Source organism: Anser brachyrhynchus, assembly GCF_964034855.1.
Source record: "Anser brachyrhynchus genome assembly, chromosome: 27".
Taxonomy (NCBI): Eukaryota; Metazoa; Chordata; class Aves; order Anseriformes; family Anatidae; genus Anser; species Anser brachyrhynchus.
Window position 1 is genome coordinate 4,065,781 of NC_137720.1, and position 15,525 is coordinate 4,081,305.

The 15,525-nt window shown below is 50.0% G+C and overlaps 1 protein-coding gene and 1 long non-coding RNA gene across 4 annotated transcripts; one reads left to right on the plus strand and one right to left on the minus strand.

The window, feature by feature from the left end:
* The first annotated feature begins 480 nt into the window (after positions 1 to 480).
* Positions 481 to 15,462, plus strand: TMEM183A (transmembrane protein 183A). Of its 3 annotated transcripts, none has more exons than XM_080569659.1 (8): positions 481 to 885; positions 2,914 to 3,003; positions 6,044 to 6,199; positions 8,331 to 8,490; positions 9,622 to 9,802; positions 13,122 to 13,202; positions 13,786 to 13,941; positions 14,991 to 15,462. In XM_080569659.1, exons 3-8 carry the CDS (start codon positions 6,133 to 6,135, stop codon positions 15,174 to 15,176), a joined length of 831 nt encoding a protein of 276 aa, XP_080425785.1. In that variant the 5' UTR covers positions 481 to 885; positions 2,914 to 3,003; positions 6,044 to 6,132; the 3' UTR covers positions 15,177 to 15,462. The 3 variants fall into 3 exon arrangements, with proteins under 3 accessions (XP_080425785.1, XP_080425783.1, XP_080425784.1); XM_080569657.1 differs by lacking the exon at positions 481 to 885 and adding an exon at positions 2,317 to 2,504; XM_080569658.1 differs by lacking the exon at positions 481 to 885 and adding an exon at positions 2,318 to 2,504 and having other exon boundaries at positions 8,334 to 8,490.
* Positions 3,217 to 6,037, minus strand: LOC308183486. Its single transcript, XR_013942450.1, has 2 exons — positions 3,907 to 6,037; positions 3,217 to 3,493 (listed from the first exon to the last, which is right to left on the minus strand). It is a non-coding gene; the product is annotated as an uncharacterized lncRNA (long non-coding RNA).
* Positions 15,463 to 15,525: the final 63 nt, after the last annotated feature.

Consider the following 15,525-nt stretch of genomic DNA (forward strand, 5'->3'; position numbering starts at 1 on the left):
CCTTGGCCACGCCCCCAACCGGTACCGGGGGGGGGTCGGAAAAGATTTGGGGGGGGGGGGCAAGGATTTGGGGCTGGGAGATCATTTGTGGGGTGGGATGAGGCACGGGGTCAGGAGCCTTCTTGGGGCTGCAGGAGCCTTCCTAGGGGGTAAAATCCTTCCTGGGGGGTAAAATTCCCCCCCCCCCCCCCCCGTGGGGCAGAAGATGCCCGGGGGGGGGCAGTTTTCCCCCTAAGGGAGCTTGAACCCCTTTGAAGGCAGCAGCCCCACGGTGGGAAGGGCCCCCCGGGGTCCTCACCCAGCCCCGCAGCAGCAGAGCTGTGGGGTGCCCCCCCCCCCCAGGAGGGCAGCTGAGCCCTTGGGTGCCCCATAACCCCCCCAGGAGCAAAGGAGGGATAATACGGTGCCGTGCCCAACAAGCCCGGTGCATGGAGGCTTCGTTAGCAGGTGAGCAATTAATTTGGGGCCTCTTAAAGCCCAGGTGGCTGCTCCCCACCTTGTGGGGCCACCACACCTGGAGCACCCCAGGGTGCCCTGCTCAGGACGTGGCAGGGGCTGGGTGCGACCGTGGGCGGCGGTGCCGGTTCCCTTATCTCACGGGCACACGGAGCCCATTTTTGGGGGGTTTACCGGATAATTTTGGGGAGGTCTCAGAAGATAAACGCCGCCAACCTGCGGGATCCACGGCCAGCCTTGGAAGCAGCCACCTCGGTGCAGCTCTTGGCCCTGGTGGGTAAAACCTCCTCCGTCTTCCACGTGCCGGAGTTTCCCAAGCCAACAAGAAGTCTACTTCTTAAAAATAGCGCTGTGATCCGGTCCCCGCATAACGATGATGAATCGCGTCGTCCAAAGAAAACATTTTCGAGTGCCTGAGCAACCAAGGAGGTAGGTAAAGCCATTAGCCTCGGGATCTGGTTGTATCGGCTGCCCTCCCCCTTAATTCGTATCAGCTGCTCCAGAAATAGAGGGATACGATTAGAAATCGCATTTTTGTCAAGGAATGACCTTTTCTGTCAGGGAAAATCAAAACTCTTCTCAATTGTCAGATACGCTCTCTGCTGATAAAATGCTCTTAACGTGTTTTAAGAAACTCTGACAGAAACATGCCGGGGGCTGTGTGGTGCCCGCCTGGGCAGCACCAAGGGCTTGTGCCCTCCACCGGCCCCATGCCGAGCACGGCCCTGTCCCAGCCACCCTAAATTTGGGGGGCAGAGCACGGGGACCCCCCACTGCCCCGCTTAGAGGGTGGCTGCAGGAATCCCAAACAGCACCCGCTCTTTGCAGCACCTTCCAGTTCCTTCACCAGGAGGTGGCATCGCCAAGCACCGAGGATTCAGGGCGGCCCTAAAAGAAATGGGGACGGCAGCGTCGTGTGGCAATGGGGCCGGGTGTGGGCTGAGCCCCCCCGAGGTGGTGGGGGACCCCCGGGGTTGGGGTCGCGGCAGGATGGGGCTGGTGGAGGCCCTGGTTGTGGGGCACCCCCCAGTGCTGGGGGCACAAGGGACTGGTGTCCCTGGTACCCCAGGGGTCCTCGTTATTGGGAGAACTGGGCAGGACTGGAGCTGGCAGGGGGGGGGAGCGCTATCACCACAGAGGCCCTTGCTACTGGGAAGATGAGTTAGCCCAGAGAGCCTTGATACTGGGAGGACTGGTGTGGGGGCTATCACCCCAGAAGCCCTCGTTACTGGGAGGACTGGAGGGTGGGTGTCACCTCAGAGGTCCTCGTACCTCATGACTGGAGGGCTGGGGGCAGCTCCCTCGTTACTGGGAGCACTGGGGTGGGGACAGCCATCCCAGAGCCCCTTGTTACTGGGAGAACTGTTGTGGGGGCAGCCATCTCTGAGCCCCTCGTTACTGGGAGGACTGGGGAGGCCAGTTACCTCAGGGCACTGGTACTGGGAGCTCTGTTGTGAGGACAGCCGTCCCAGAGCCACTCCTTACTGGGAGCACTGTTGTGGGGGCAGCCATCTCTGAGCCCCTCGTTACTGGGAGGACTGGAGAGGCCAGTTACCTCAGGGCACTGTTACTGGGAGTGCTTAGGGGGGCAGCCATCCCAGAGCCCCTCGTTACTGGGAGCACTGGGCAGGACTGGAAAAGGGACTGCTCCTACTGGGAGGACCTCTCACCCCAGCGCCCCCCGTCACTGGGAGCACTGGGGGGGTTCACCTCACGACGGGGGGGGGGGGGGGGGGACACGACAATTACGTCATTAACAGGGACCGCTGGGGGGGGGGGGGCAGGCGGAGCGAAGTCCCCCTCCCTCCGCCATGACGTCAGAGCGCCGCGCGGGCGGGTGACGTCACGCTCTCGCGAGGCGGGGGGGGGAGGGGGCGGCGCTGTCCCCGCGGCCCCGCGGCGGCCCGGGGCGGGACGGGCCGGGCCGGGCCGGGACAGGACGGGCCGGGACATGGCCCCGCGCGGCCGCCCCGAAGCCGCCGCCATGCCCAAGCGGGGCGCCCGCAAACGCCTCAAGTTCCGGGCCGACGACGTCTGCTCCGAGCGCGGTGAGGGCCCGGATGGGGCCTTGGGGGGTGGGGGGGAGCGGGGCTGGGCCCTGAGGTGCGGCCCGGGCCTCGCTGAGGGGCTTGGGGGCGGCGGGGGGGAGCCGGGCCCTGAGGGGGGAGGCAGGGAAGGAGGCGAGCAGGGCCCCCTCTGCTGGAGGCGTGGGGTGAGGAGCCCGCCTGGCCTGTGAGGAGGGGGCCTGGGCCTGGAGGGCGAGGCAGGCAGGGTGTGAGCTGGGGCTCCCCGCCCGCTCCCCCCTGCTGGGGCTCCTTTTCCTGCTGTGTGCCTCCTGCTCGGCTCGGTCCCCGTGGGAAGAAGCTCCTCGAGGAGGGATCGGGCCTCTCAGGGCCTCGTCTCCCCTCCCTGTAAGCCGTAACCCCCTGACGCCCCGTCTCCCGACTCTTCCCGCAGTGACCGTGGCAGATTACGCTAACTCAGACCCGGCTGTCGTGAAATCCGGACGCGTGAAAAAGGCTGTGGCCAACGCGGTTCAGCAGGAAGGTGAGTGTGCGCTGGGGGTCTGTCCCTCCCTGGGCAGGGCAGGAGGGAAGGCTGCCTCCCGTCCTGCTGGCCTCCGTGTGCTGTGGGAGAGCCCCCTGGGCCCGAGAACTGACGGTCTAGCTTGATGCCCGAAAATGAGTCTGCATTTCTCTATCAGATGCCTAGGATCCTCGACAGGTTGTTTTTGCAGAAAGCCAGCAGAATTGCTGAGTCTTCATCAGTGCCTGAAATGGAAGCCTTTTTTTTTTTTTTACTTAATATTGGGTGTTATCTCCAGCTTGAAGCAAAACAAGAACAACAACAACAAACAAAAAAAAAGTCTTTATTACTTTATTGCCTTATACAAAACCGTAGATAACTTTTTATGAAATAAAAGTCTTTGAACTGGGAATAAGGTTATGGTAGTTCTGGCAAATTGTGCTCTGGCTGCAGTGAGGTCTTTTGAGAGTGTTGCTGTTGTTTTCTTGCAACCGTGTAAGCAGGCAGTTTCCTGAAAATGTATTGCAGTATTTTGTTACCTACTTCCTCCTTCTTTTTTAGCTGCTGAGAGTAATGGGAACATTCTGGACTAACACTCTGCTTGCTTTAGAACAGTTGATGTTTAGGGCTTGACTCTTAAATGTAGCTGGTCTAAGGGGTAGAATGAGTTGGGGGTGAGTGTTATTGTATCAGCAGTGACAGCTGAACTCTATATGGGAAAACTCAGGTTATGTTGTTGTGATCTTAAAATTGAAGGAGAAAGTGCTCATTGTATGGGTGCCTGTGGTGGGGGAATGGTACAGGGTAGTGATGCCAGTGATTATCCTTTCTATTCACTACTTGTCAAGCTTTTCATATCAGGGCACCTCCCACTCTCTGCAGTAGGCTGGGGGCTTCCCTCTTCCATCTCCCGTTCATCCTTACCTAGGCTCTCCCTTTGAGGCAGCGTGCTTCAGCTTCGCAGGCAGCAAACTGCGTCACCTTTAACGTCGTGCCCCCTGCTCTGAGTGCTTGCATCACCTGCCCTGTGCAGCTTAATCCCGCTCCTAAACTCCTGCATCCTATTTCTGGTTTGCCTTCTCGCTGTCCGGATGACTCCAGGTCACAGCAGTCCCTGCCCGCCCCTTTCTCGGGGCTTTGCAGAGTCATTGGGGCTTCCCCTTCCTGAGGAGCTGATCCTGAGGCTCCCTCCTCGCCATCCCCGGGGCTGTCCTGCAGCCTTATCTGCTGCAGTCGTGACCGTGCTGCAGTTTGCCACCGCTCGGGGACAGCAGGGAGGAGATGCCCCGGGGAACTTTGGCCTTTGGCCTCGCTCACCTCTCGTCTTTCTGGTTGCCAGCAAACATCGCCCTGCCTGCGGCTGCCAGGAGGCGAGGAGGGGAGCAAAGGCCGGGTGGAATTTTCCTGAGCTTTTTTCCTTCCCTTCCTAACCCCCGGGGATGGGGTAGGATTACTGCTGTGAGATGAGGCGAGGGTGCCTCTCTGGCAAGGCTGCGATGCAGCGTGACTCAGTGTGTGAACAGACTTGTGCTGTCAGCCCAGGTATCGTGTCGATCTTTCCTTCCTGGAGTGTGACAGTGTCTTTTTCTGAACCCTTCTCTGACTCCTGATCTGCTGTCAGCCTCTCGTTTGGCTGCGTTTGATGGCCCAACTTGCTGTCGCTTGTTTGCCATCTGTTTCTCTTTGGTTTTGCCTACAAAGGGTCACGTGGAGAGGGCAGTGCTGTTTGACAGCGTGAAGGATATCGCTACCACCAATGCATACGGTTTTACAAAGTTTCCAAAAAAAAAAAAAAAAAAAAGGTGGGGGACAAAAAATGGTGGAATTGGTTTAGCAAAGCACTGCAGCTTCTGTGGCTGAAGGCCTAGGGATGCAGGCCCTTTTCCTAAACTGCTCAAGCTCTATCCTGAGACTGTCTTTCCATCTGCTGTGTTGCCATTGCAGAACCTTGCCCTGTGGTTAGAAATGAGAACGCTTCTAGCCTAGGCTTGTTTCTGGTCAGTTCCTTATCTTTTTTTTTTTTTCCTGCCACTCTGTCCCTCTAATCCAAGTAGGGCTTCTCGCTCTCAGGTGGCTCTGCTGACTGTAACTGCCGTGTGTAAAACCCTGTGGAGGTTCTAGGGTGTTTTCTAGGTTAGAAAAGTTGGAGCAGCACAGGCCTGCTGGGGGTGGCCAAGTGCCTCTCGGTAGAAGTCCTTTTCTTCATCCAAGCACGTTAGGTAGAAAATCAGCGTTCTTAAATGTGAGCCTGTATTGTGCAGGCTACTTGCAGAGTGTTCATTGTCCTGGTCTCTTTGTGACAGTGGCTCATGCAGCTGTAACGCAGGGCTGCACCTTTATTTTTCCAGACTGTGCTGTTACTTCCACACGCGTGGATTTTTCTGCCCTAATGAGCCCTCAGTTTACGGATCAACTTTGAAAAATAATGTTTCGTAACAGTGATGCATCTAAACGTCTCCCCCTGAGGCTGCAAAAGAAATACTGTCTTCACTTGCTGTTTTCCTCATTAGGCCAGAGTCTTTTCCCCTTCACTAAATTCTAGGACAAGTGGAATTCCTGCGTGCTTGGCTCCGAGTTGTATTTCTGATGGGTTGTCTATCGTCAGCCACAGGATCTCTTTGTCCCACCGAGGAGGAAGTATACCTTCAGTGTGCTCAGGAGACAATTACAGCGTGGGTGGTGGCTTTGTACAGACTGAATGGTGGTCATGCAAGCGTGCTCTGGTATGCAGGGCAACATGTTGTTTTATTCAGAGTTGTAAACAGCCTCAGCTAAAGCAGTAGGATCATCTGCATAATGTGCTGGTGATTATCCTTGGTGGTAGTTCCTGAAAACAAGAGGCTGAATAATTATGTTTCCAATTCATTCACCTGTGCTAATCTTGCTCTGACAAGGTAATCCTTAGGCCTAGGATTTACTTGTTTGTGTCACTAGAAGGCTTGAATGAATTTAGGTTGCTGTTTCTTAGCAGTGGCTTCGGTTCCACTGAAGTGTCTCCTGGACTCAGATTGCCTTTTTCTCTCTGCTGGCATGCTTACCGTGTCACTGTTTGTCATTCTAGTAAAATCCCTCTGTGGCTTGGAAGCTTCTTGCGTTCCTTCTGAGGAAGTTCTCTCCGTATCTGGAGAGTCTTGTGACAGCAGCGATGAAATGGACACGAAGGAAAGCATCAGCGGACGAACTGCATCTAGAAAAAAGAAGAGCAAAAGGCACAAAGGTATGGTATGGCTGCCAGCCTCCCCTGGGGTGCTCTTCGTGGGCTTCCTTAGGATCTTCTGCATGTGAGATGTTAGTGACTTCTATTTACAAAGACTGATGTGGCTCTTTGGTGGATTCTGTAACTCATAGTTGTTTAAAAAAATAAAAATAAAAAAATGCCAGGGTTAAATCTACGCCATTTCTCCTGAGAAACCTGCCATGACTCAGTCAGATGTGTTGCCTTTTCACTAAGGCAGACCTTGGGGTGTGAAATCAAAGCCTAAGAGCTTGTTGCTTTCAGCAAACTTCTCTCAGCCTTGGAAAACTACAGCTGCTCTTCAGGAGTTGTGAAAATTTGCCACCGGACACACATTACTGTTCTTCACTGAAAGCATGTAGGTGAAAGCAGTGTTGTTTTGGGGAGGAGAAAAAAAAAGCACACACAAAAAGCATTGCTGCCCATGATGCGTTTATTGGCAGGATCCAGGCCCTGTTTTCAGGATGTTTCCAAGGCTGCAGTTTGTTGCAAATGGGTTTCAAGGGTTTTGTTTGTTTGATTTGTTTTTTTTCCCCAACAACTGAGTGAATTTGGCCCTAGTAGCATCACAATGGATTAATTCTGTTGCTGTATTTCAGCAGTTACACTTCGTGCAGCTGCATGGGAAGCAGTATGCCACAAACAAGTCTAACGCTGATTTGCTGCACTGTGGCACCCTGCAGAATTTTCAAACAACAGGTTGCTTCTGCTGAAGCACAAGAAAGCAAGTTAAGCTTTCCTTAAGAAAGGAATTTGAACTTATTAATACCGATACTAATTTGTGCAACATATCAGCGTCCGTTAAGGACTGTAGATGCGCAGTGTTCCCCTGGGTTAAGAGTTTAATCTGTTACAGCCTGCTGTAGGTATGGCTGCCATAAATCCTTCGTGGTGTAGGTGAGTGCGTCCAGAGCTTTCCTTGGCAATGGGGGTTGCAATTATCACATGAGCTTATTACCCTTTGTTATTAAGCTGATAGCTGAAGATTAGACTTGGCACCCTTGAGTTCTTATACACCTCCTTTATGCCACTTGGTTACAAACCTTGTGGCATTTTTTTTTCCCTGCCAGCGCTTTGTCCAAGTTGTATGTTCTCTTTCTCATAGCATTGCAAATGCCTAGTATTGTTTAGCCATCCATGTTCCATTGAAAGTATTTTATCTCCTAAATCTGGAGCAACGCTTGTGGAAAAAATTGTGGTGCTAGTTTAAAAACACTGCAGGAGTTAAATGAGTTTGTGAACCTTCCATTTTGGTGAAGCGGTTCTGACACCTCTGAGAAGAACGGGCCATTTTGTTCATCTCTGAACTGCGTTAAATGTTTGCCATCTCAGAAGATTTAATTAAAATGTGGGTTTAAGGAGAGCAGCTGATAAGCCATTAGAAGAGTTGCAGAAGGGAATTGCATGCCCTTTCTTGCAGAACTCCTACAAAAATCTTTTGACCATTTGAACAAAGGAATTGACAACTGTGACAACATCTTGATGTTCAGGGACCTCTGGTGTGAGGTGTACTTTGCCCTGTTAAATGAACCGTTTTGATTAAAGAGGCACGAGCTTGTCCCTTCTTTACACTGTGCCTGTATTTGCCATGTAGCCTTTGTTTTTCCACTTCTGTGTTGTTTTTTCATTGGGAAAGAGTCAAGTGCTGCAGAGGGGTCCAGAAAGGCTGTGGGATCTCCGTGCATCTCCATCCTTGAAGACAATCACAGCTTGGCTGGACGAGATCCTGAACATTCTGTTCACGAAACTGGTGTCCCTCAACCTGCTGTGAGCTGGGCTGTTCAGACTGGAGACCTCCAGATGTCCCTTCCAGCGGAAATTATTCTTTGAAGCTGCCACTTTGCAGTCTTGTGCAACCAGTGCAGCAGTGATAAGTGATGGCATATATCCAGCAAAGGGAGAGTGTTGTGCTTGCACAGGTGGACGAGCTCGTGCTAACCAAAACCAGGAGCGGTGACAATGAAGTTGTAGTCGCTCGGGTTTGTTTAGATGACTGTGTATTTGTACCTGCTGCAGTTACTCACTCCATGCTAGCTGTATTAAAGTATGTGCCTCTAGATGTGATGTGGTGAAGAGGTTCTTTATTACACTAATGTGCCTTTGTTGTATTTAGAAGACCCCGATGGTGACGGTGGAGAAGAATACCCCATTGACATCTGGCTGCTGTTGGCTTCCTACATTCGCCCTGAAGACATTGTCCGGTTCTCTTTGATTTGCAAGAAAGCCTGGACTGTTACTTGCACTGCCGCCTTTTGGACCAGACTCTACAGAAGGTGAGACTCTAGAGGATGGTGTAACTATTTGTAGGAGACTTCAGTGGTGACTGGTTCTCTGCAGAGCTGTAAATAAGGGAATATTTTCCTGTAGGCTTGGGAGCGTAGTATTTGCATATTGAAATGATGTTGTGGGCCTTGTTTGGGAAGCTGTTGTGCTGTACTGCATCCGCTTTGGAAGCGGATCTGTCTGTGATACATTCCTGTATGCTTCATGTAAGATCTCAAAGCCTTGTGCGCTTTTCTGCTTGCAATAGTGTACACGTTCCTGTTCAAAAATGTGCACTTTGTATGTAAAGTGCTCAGAAGATGCTTGCAGTAAGGTCAGTGCCGTTACCTTAAAGGCAAGCAATCGTCACTGACAGAAACCTTGCCCTGCCTCAAGCTTAGATCATGGTCACCTTCCTGTATCTAGGATGGCATGAAAGAAACTAATGCATTTAGTTGTTGTCTCAGTGGCAGAAATAAGTTATAAATGAAACAAAAGAAGAGCAAAGAAGGTCACAATTGGAAACAAATCCTTCTGTTCAGGTGTGCGTCACTTGGACTTTCCTTCAGGGCAGAACATTTTCTTTACATTTCTCTATCTGTTGCACACGAAACACAAGCAACGGGAGTACAGAGCCCATCATAGCTACGGTCATCCTTGCCCCAGTTTTTTGTTGTTTTTTGTTTTTTTGAGTGAAGCTCCCTAACAAAGTCATCTTTGGCGTTTTCTCTGATCACAGTGTGGCTCTCAAGCCCAGTCATTCGCACTGCTCAGGCAGCTGTCTGTAATCATGCAGGGAAGCTCAGGTAACGCGAGTCCTAGGGAACCTGTGTGAATCTGCAGGCCTTTGGCTATCCTACAACTAAAATACCAACTGGTCTGTCTGGGGAAGCTGTCTGCAAGGGAATTACTGGGGAATTGTAACATCGTGTATTGACCTGTGTGCTGGAGCCCTGACTGATACAGGTGAAGTCTTTGAGACTGTTCGGTGGTTCCATGGAGAGCGGTGCAGAACCCTTGCAGACTGAGTCGACAACGGGTCCTGTGATCAATTAGGTGTTCGGTTTTCTCAGAGCTCTCTTCTGCATGTCTTCGGCATTCTGAGCCCTCAGTTTATGTTGGCTTTGTCGTTGGCTTTTCAGGCACTACAGCCTGGACGCGTACCTGCCTCTCCGCTTGCGGCCGGAGTCCATGGAGAAGCTGCACTGTCTCCGTGCGTGCGTCATCCGGTCGCTATACCACATGTACGAGCCTTTTGCATCTCGAGTCTCCAGGAATCCAGCTATTCCAGACAGTACTCCCAGCACTTTAAAAAATTCCAGAGTAAGTGGGATCACTGAGGAAGTGGGTTGTGTCTGAGATGTTGCTTTTCTGTTTTTATTCTCTTTCTAAAAGGAAAATAGACGTTTAGAACCATAGAAAAACCCAGGCTTAAGGGATTTTGAAAGGTAATTGGGTCCAAACTTTTGTGTGAAGCCTGGGAGGTAGGATTAACTTGGAGTACTGACTTGTATAAGTGCATTGGTTACCTGTGTCTGCATAGCTACTGCTGCAGAGGATTTTATTTACTCTTCCGGGTGCCTAAGTCCTACTACAACAGCTTTGTAGTTGTCAAAAAGGCGCTTGCTTCCTTGAATGTCAGAATTGCTAGGGATATTTGCAGCTCTTCCCTCCTCTGTTACAAATCTCTTGCTGGAAAGAGGTGACAGTAGGGTCAGTGTTGATATCCACTGCTTTATTCGGACGCTACCTGTCAGAACACGTCTCTTCTCCACAGCAGGCAGCTGGAGAGATAAGAAGCGCCACTGATAGCTACTGAAAGGGAGTGGTTTTGTACCGTGTTCCTCTAGGTCATGCGTTGTCTTTGGTGGCTGGGTGAGGGAAGGTAGTGACGTTGTGAGCATGGCAAACGTGCAGAGCAAGTGTCTGCTTTGGGACTGGGATTGCGGTTGTGTTGGGCTGTAAGGGGTTTGTCACTGGTGCGGGCAGGCAACTCCACTTGTTGTCAGAGCTTGGAGCACTTGGATATCCATTCCTCTTAAATTTCTATCGGTCTTTAACTCTGATACCCCTCCGTGTTTCTTGTTTGGTTTGCTTGCTTACAACTGTCTGGTACTTTGTGGACAGCTTAAGCAACAGTGTGAATTCTCCACCTTCCAAACCAGTTCAATGAGGTTTTTGGAGCCAGACAGAAGTGCCTTTGGTTCAACAGTTGTACAATTTTCCATGCAAAATAGAGCAACCCTATCTCTCTGTGTGTAACATCCCTTCTCTCTTCCTTCCTCTCCCTGGAAAAACCATCATACTGCTTAGGGAGCATTGAGCGGTAACGCAAGCAGGTGGTGCTGCAGAGCAGGAGAAAAGCAGGTAGCTCTGTGTGCAGAGTCATAGCTCTGCATCCAGGGCTCTTCTCTCTCTTTCTGATTCCCCACTTAGGGTGTCATCTTTCTTTAAAAATAAAAAGCAAAACATTTCTAGGAAATTGTAACGTACCTTTAGCACTTCAGAGTCTTGTTTCATGGCATGCCTGCGGCTTGGCTCTGATAGTGTGGCTGTAAGAGCTAGAAGGCCTGAGATGGTGTTGTAGGATTGTTATTGTGGAAGTGTTCATGTTGACATCATAACGGCTTTGGTGCCCCCTGCTAGTGCTTCTACTGTACTAATAGTTTGAGGAAGATTCTTGAAGTGCAGTCTTCTACAATTCAGCTTTTAAAAAAGGAAATTAAATGGCGACGAGGCTTTGTTTAGGGCAGTGGAGGTCTGACCTAACCCCTTGGAGCACAGAAGAGCTGTCCCAAGCCCAGTCTTGCTGTACTACTGCATTGCAAGACGCTGAGCTCCACGTGTGTTGCTGTGCACTGACACACCTAAGCACGGGGTTATGGAGGAGGATCTGACACTGCCTCCCCGTGTTCTTGCTTTCATGGGCTTTTGTTACCTTTATGGGTCACTGAAACTAACGGCAGACGCCTATGTAAACTGCATGTGGCAAGAGGAGACCCCAGTCCCCCATGTTATCGAATCTAGCTTTTCCTCTTTAATTTCCTTTTTTCTTTCCCTAGCCTAGCTTGTGTGGGACACTGGAGCCGTTATGGTGTCAGCAGAAGTGTTTGCCCTTTAAAGACACCCCCATTAATTTTGGTGGAGCGGCAGGCCGTACGGCGCGTCTGAAGGGCAGGACGGCTGACCCGTGGACAACATCCTCTGCCCCTTAGGAGGTACTGACCGTTTTGTGCTTCACTACTTGCCTTGACCAAACAAGTTGCTAGACCAGGCCGTCTGTGCAGGTGAACGACAAATGCCGCCGATGGCCGAGTTAAACTCGGCAGCACCTGCACACCTGAGGAAAGAAAAATCTGGAGAATGTTACCTGCAAAAAGTGAGGGTCACCTTCTCCCAGGTGGAGGTTACGTGATGCACGTTTCTGAGCTTGACTCCCCAAAGCTTTGCTGGTCACCTCTTGAAGACTGTTGAGATAAAGAACTTCTAATGACTTACGGATGTGACTCAGAGTTGAAGTAAAGGGTCTCGTATCGCCTGTAGCTGCTAATTACAGAGGCCCGGTGGTGGAGGATGGCTCCGGCTTTGTTTCATTTGGGGTCACTCTATACTGGATTTAAATTAAATGTGTGCTTCCCCCCATCACCCAGGCAGGCCTTCTTGGTGCACAGGAGTTGGCACATGGGTCACGAGGAGTTGTTGTCTTTATCAGTATTACTCTCCCTTTTCCTGCTGATGCTGCTTGAAAGGACTGGATAAGACCAGCTGTGGAGGGCTGGCAGCTGTGCTGTAGAAACATGGTCAGTGATGTCTGTGTTGACTCGCCAGGTTGTTGTGTTGGCTGCTGAAGGACAGTTGCTTCCGCTCAGTGGTAGGCAGGGAATTTCCCTCCTCCTTGTTCTAATGCAGGAGTTCTGCTGCGACTCGTGCTAGGAGTAGTGCTGCATGCTGGGATGGAGCCTGTGGACCGATCGGTGGTAACTGTGTTATATTAGAGAACTCTCGGTGTATGTCTGCGTGGGAGGGCAGTGCTGGTTACCACAGGTGTCGGAGGAGGTACTTCTCTCATTTCCTTTTGAAACAGGAACAGTAGGTTGATTGAAACTGCTAACTTGGCAGTGTTTTTGTGCTCTGAAGTATGATAGTGCCTAGTGACAGGACCTTCTTTTGACTCTTAAGTGGCTTTGGACCTTTATCGTCTGTCACCTCAAAGGTCATACATCAGTCTTTGCATTTCCCCCTGGATTCTCTCCTTCTTGATCCTTGTTCTAAGTGGCTGCTTTGCTTAGTCTTGGTTGGAGTCCGGTTTATTGGGAGCTCTTGGTGGGTGCAGGAACCAGGTGAATCTGTACCACTCATCTCTGCCTTACCGACGGGACAAATTGCGCAGAGAGATTTCTGTTTAGCAGGTCAGTGGCTACGAGTTGTATCATTCCACTGCGCTGTGAATTGGCCAACTTGAGACTGGGAGACTTAAACTGCTGGGCGTGATCTCTGAACATAATTAATTTGAGTAAATGGCTCCTAACTGTTCCTGTGTAATTGTGTTTGTAATTGGAAGTCTTAATGCTCTGCTAAAACTTATTTAAAGCGGTGCCTTCAAGGGTTTCATAGTTATGTATTTCTTTTTTTTCTACCTCAGTGTCTGCTTTTCTGGTGCAAAAAGCTTGAAGGGAACAGACAAGAAGCAATGTGGGAATTCAACTTCAAGTTCAAAAAGCAGGTATGAAAGCCGAACTGTCATGAAAGAAAAACCAGAACAGCTCTGACTTTTTTTTTTGAAGAAGTAATGGTATTTCTGAGTGGTAGAAGGGAAGGTGGAAACATTTTTTGAGTTCAGACAGTAAATGGAAATTCTGAATCCCTTGGTAAGCTAAAACTCATTCTGAAACTACGCTCGGTTTTCAGTCTATATTACCAAGATGTGTCGAGTCCTGTGCTTTTATTTTTGCATTTGATATTTTATTTCCTCGTTGATCCGCTGTAAGATGTGGATTATTTGTCACCCCAAAATAATCTTATCTTTGGATCGTCGCTACTGATTGCCACTAGAAAACAGCCTTTTTAAGTTGAGTGGTCAAAATGTAGATCCAAATCTGAAACTGCTTGTCTTACAACCCTGGAAATTCTGCAGCTTTCCTGTCTAAAGAAATGGTGCTTCAAATTCCCTGTCCTGAGTGGTGGCTTTTTGTTGTTTATGTAACACTGCCCAGGTGTATGGGAATGTGGTGAGAACCTGCTAGTCAGAACTGGTGAGAAGAAACCAAAGGCTCCTGCTTAGCTAAATGTCTCTCTTTTCTTTGAAGTCTCCCAGATTTAAGAGCAAATGTTGCAAAGGTCTTCAGCCACCTATTCAGTATGAAGAAGTCCATACGAACCCCGACCAGGATTGCTGTTTACTGCAGATCACCACCTTTAACTTCATATTCGTGCCAATAGTCATGGGTATGACGTTTACCTTGGTAAGTGTTTGAGAAATCCACCACACAGTCTTCACATGTGCGGTTTTTGAAAGGAGAGGGAAACCTCTTTGTTGTATAAATCCTACTGCTGCACCAGCCAGACAGATGTGGGAATCTCAAGGTTAATGATCAGAGGAATTGCTAAGGATCTCCTCAGTTTAGCTTCTGCAGATCCATCAGCTCTTCCCTGTTTAGGGAAAGAAGCTGAGTTTGCGTGCGCATGCAGCAGCTGGGAGCAGATTAGTTGACAGCAGGGAAGAAGTGGGGAGGCAGGAGAAGAGGTATTCCCTCGTTAATGAAGTCTCTCGTTGCCTCAAGGCAACAAATTCTGAGAGCAGAACCTGTATGAGCAAACGCTTGGAATCCGTGTCTGTGGTCCCTGATTGCTGGGAGAATCGGTGGCTTTAAAACCACCAAGCTCTGCTCCAGATGGAGGTGGTGTGTCAGAACGGAGCACAGGCGTGGTTAGGTGTGGGACAGCACCTGTGTCTGTTCTTGGAAGTCCTGCAACTTTGTGCAGGTTTGGCCTGTGCCCAAGTGAGGCTCAGGCTAGCCTCACCTCAAAGCAGAGCAGTGAAACCAGACTTCCTCTGACAGCCACTTGCTTTCACACTCGCTTCTGGCATTGTTATTTGGGGTTGCCAGTCAGAGAGGACTGGTTTGACTTCAGTGTTTTGGAGTCTGAGTGTAACTTTCCCAGCACCTGAAGTACCCTGGATATGTGCAGCTTCGTTCTTAGCAATTTACGTTTACTTTTTTAAATTTTATTTTTTTTAATTCTTCTGTTTATTCATTGCTTTGATTTTTTTTTTGAAATAGTATTTTTTCTCCTTTCAGGTAAATAAATAATTAAATCTAAATTGCTTTGTGGAAAACCTACCTGAAGGGAGTCAGTCGTTCTTTATCAGTTCTGTATTTTAAATGCTGATGTAACCAAAAAGAAGTAATTTTGATACCTACTGTCAGCGATCAGTCTACAGTTATCTGGAAACAAACGTTTCTAGAATCTGTCTGCCTCCTACAGCACCTCCTTGTCTCTCTCCTTGCAGTTCACCATCAACGTGAGCACAGACATGAGGCATCATCGCGTGCGTCTGGTCTTCCAGGACGCCCCTGTCCGCAACGGCAGGAAACCGCGCCTTGACCAAGGAGTGCAGGTTGTGCTGGACCCTGTGCATAGCGTGCGGCTCCTGGATTGGTGGCACCCGCAGTACCCCTTCTCTCCAAAAGCTTAGTGCTCTCCTGCGTCTGCAGCAGCCGGCAGGTGACTGCATCTGACAGGCTGAAGAAAATTTCTAGGAACCAGGAAATCCTGTTTTTTTCTTAAAAATAAATTCTGCAGCCTCCTTGAAAGTGGTTGAAGCTACTGAGCTAGTCTGTATGTATATAACTTCTGGTCAGTGATGAGCAGAGCTGAGTGTAAAGCAGAAACTATTTGTAAACACTTTTATGTAAAATTCACGTTTTATGATTTGAAAGGAGCTCCCTGGAACTGTTCATTTAAAATCCTTTTGGTGCTAATGAAAGTGGTCCTGTTTTCTGTTGTTCAGGAAGAAGCAGGAAGTCTTGCTTTCGAGCTTTAAT

Bases quoted from the DNA above. Each gene is read 5' to 3' on its own strand.
- TMEM183A (XM_080569657.1), top strand. From the start codon at position 2,408: ATGGCCCCGCGCGGCCGCCCCGAAGCCGCCGCCATGCCCAAGCGGGGC. The intron at 2,505-2,913 runs GTGAGGGCCCGG...CTCTTCCCGCAG, and splicing joins CGACGTCTGCTCCGAGCGCG to TGACCGTGGCAGATTACGCT. The intron at 8,491-9,621 runs GTGAGACTCTAG...TTGGCTTTTCAG, and splicing joins TGGACCAGACTCTACAGAAG to GCACTACAGCCTGGACGCGT.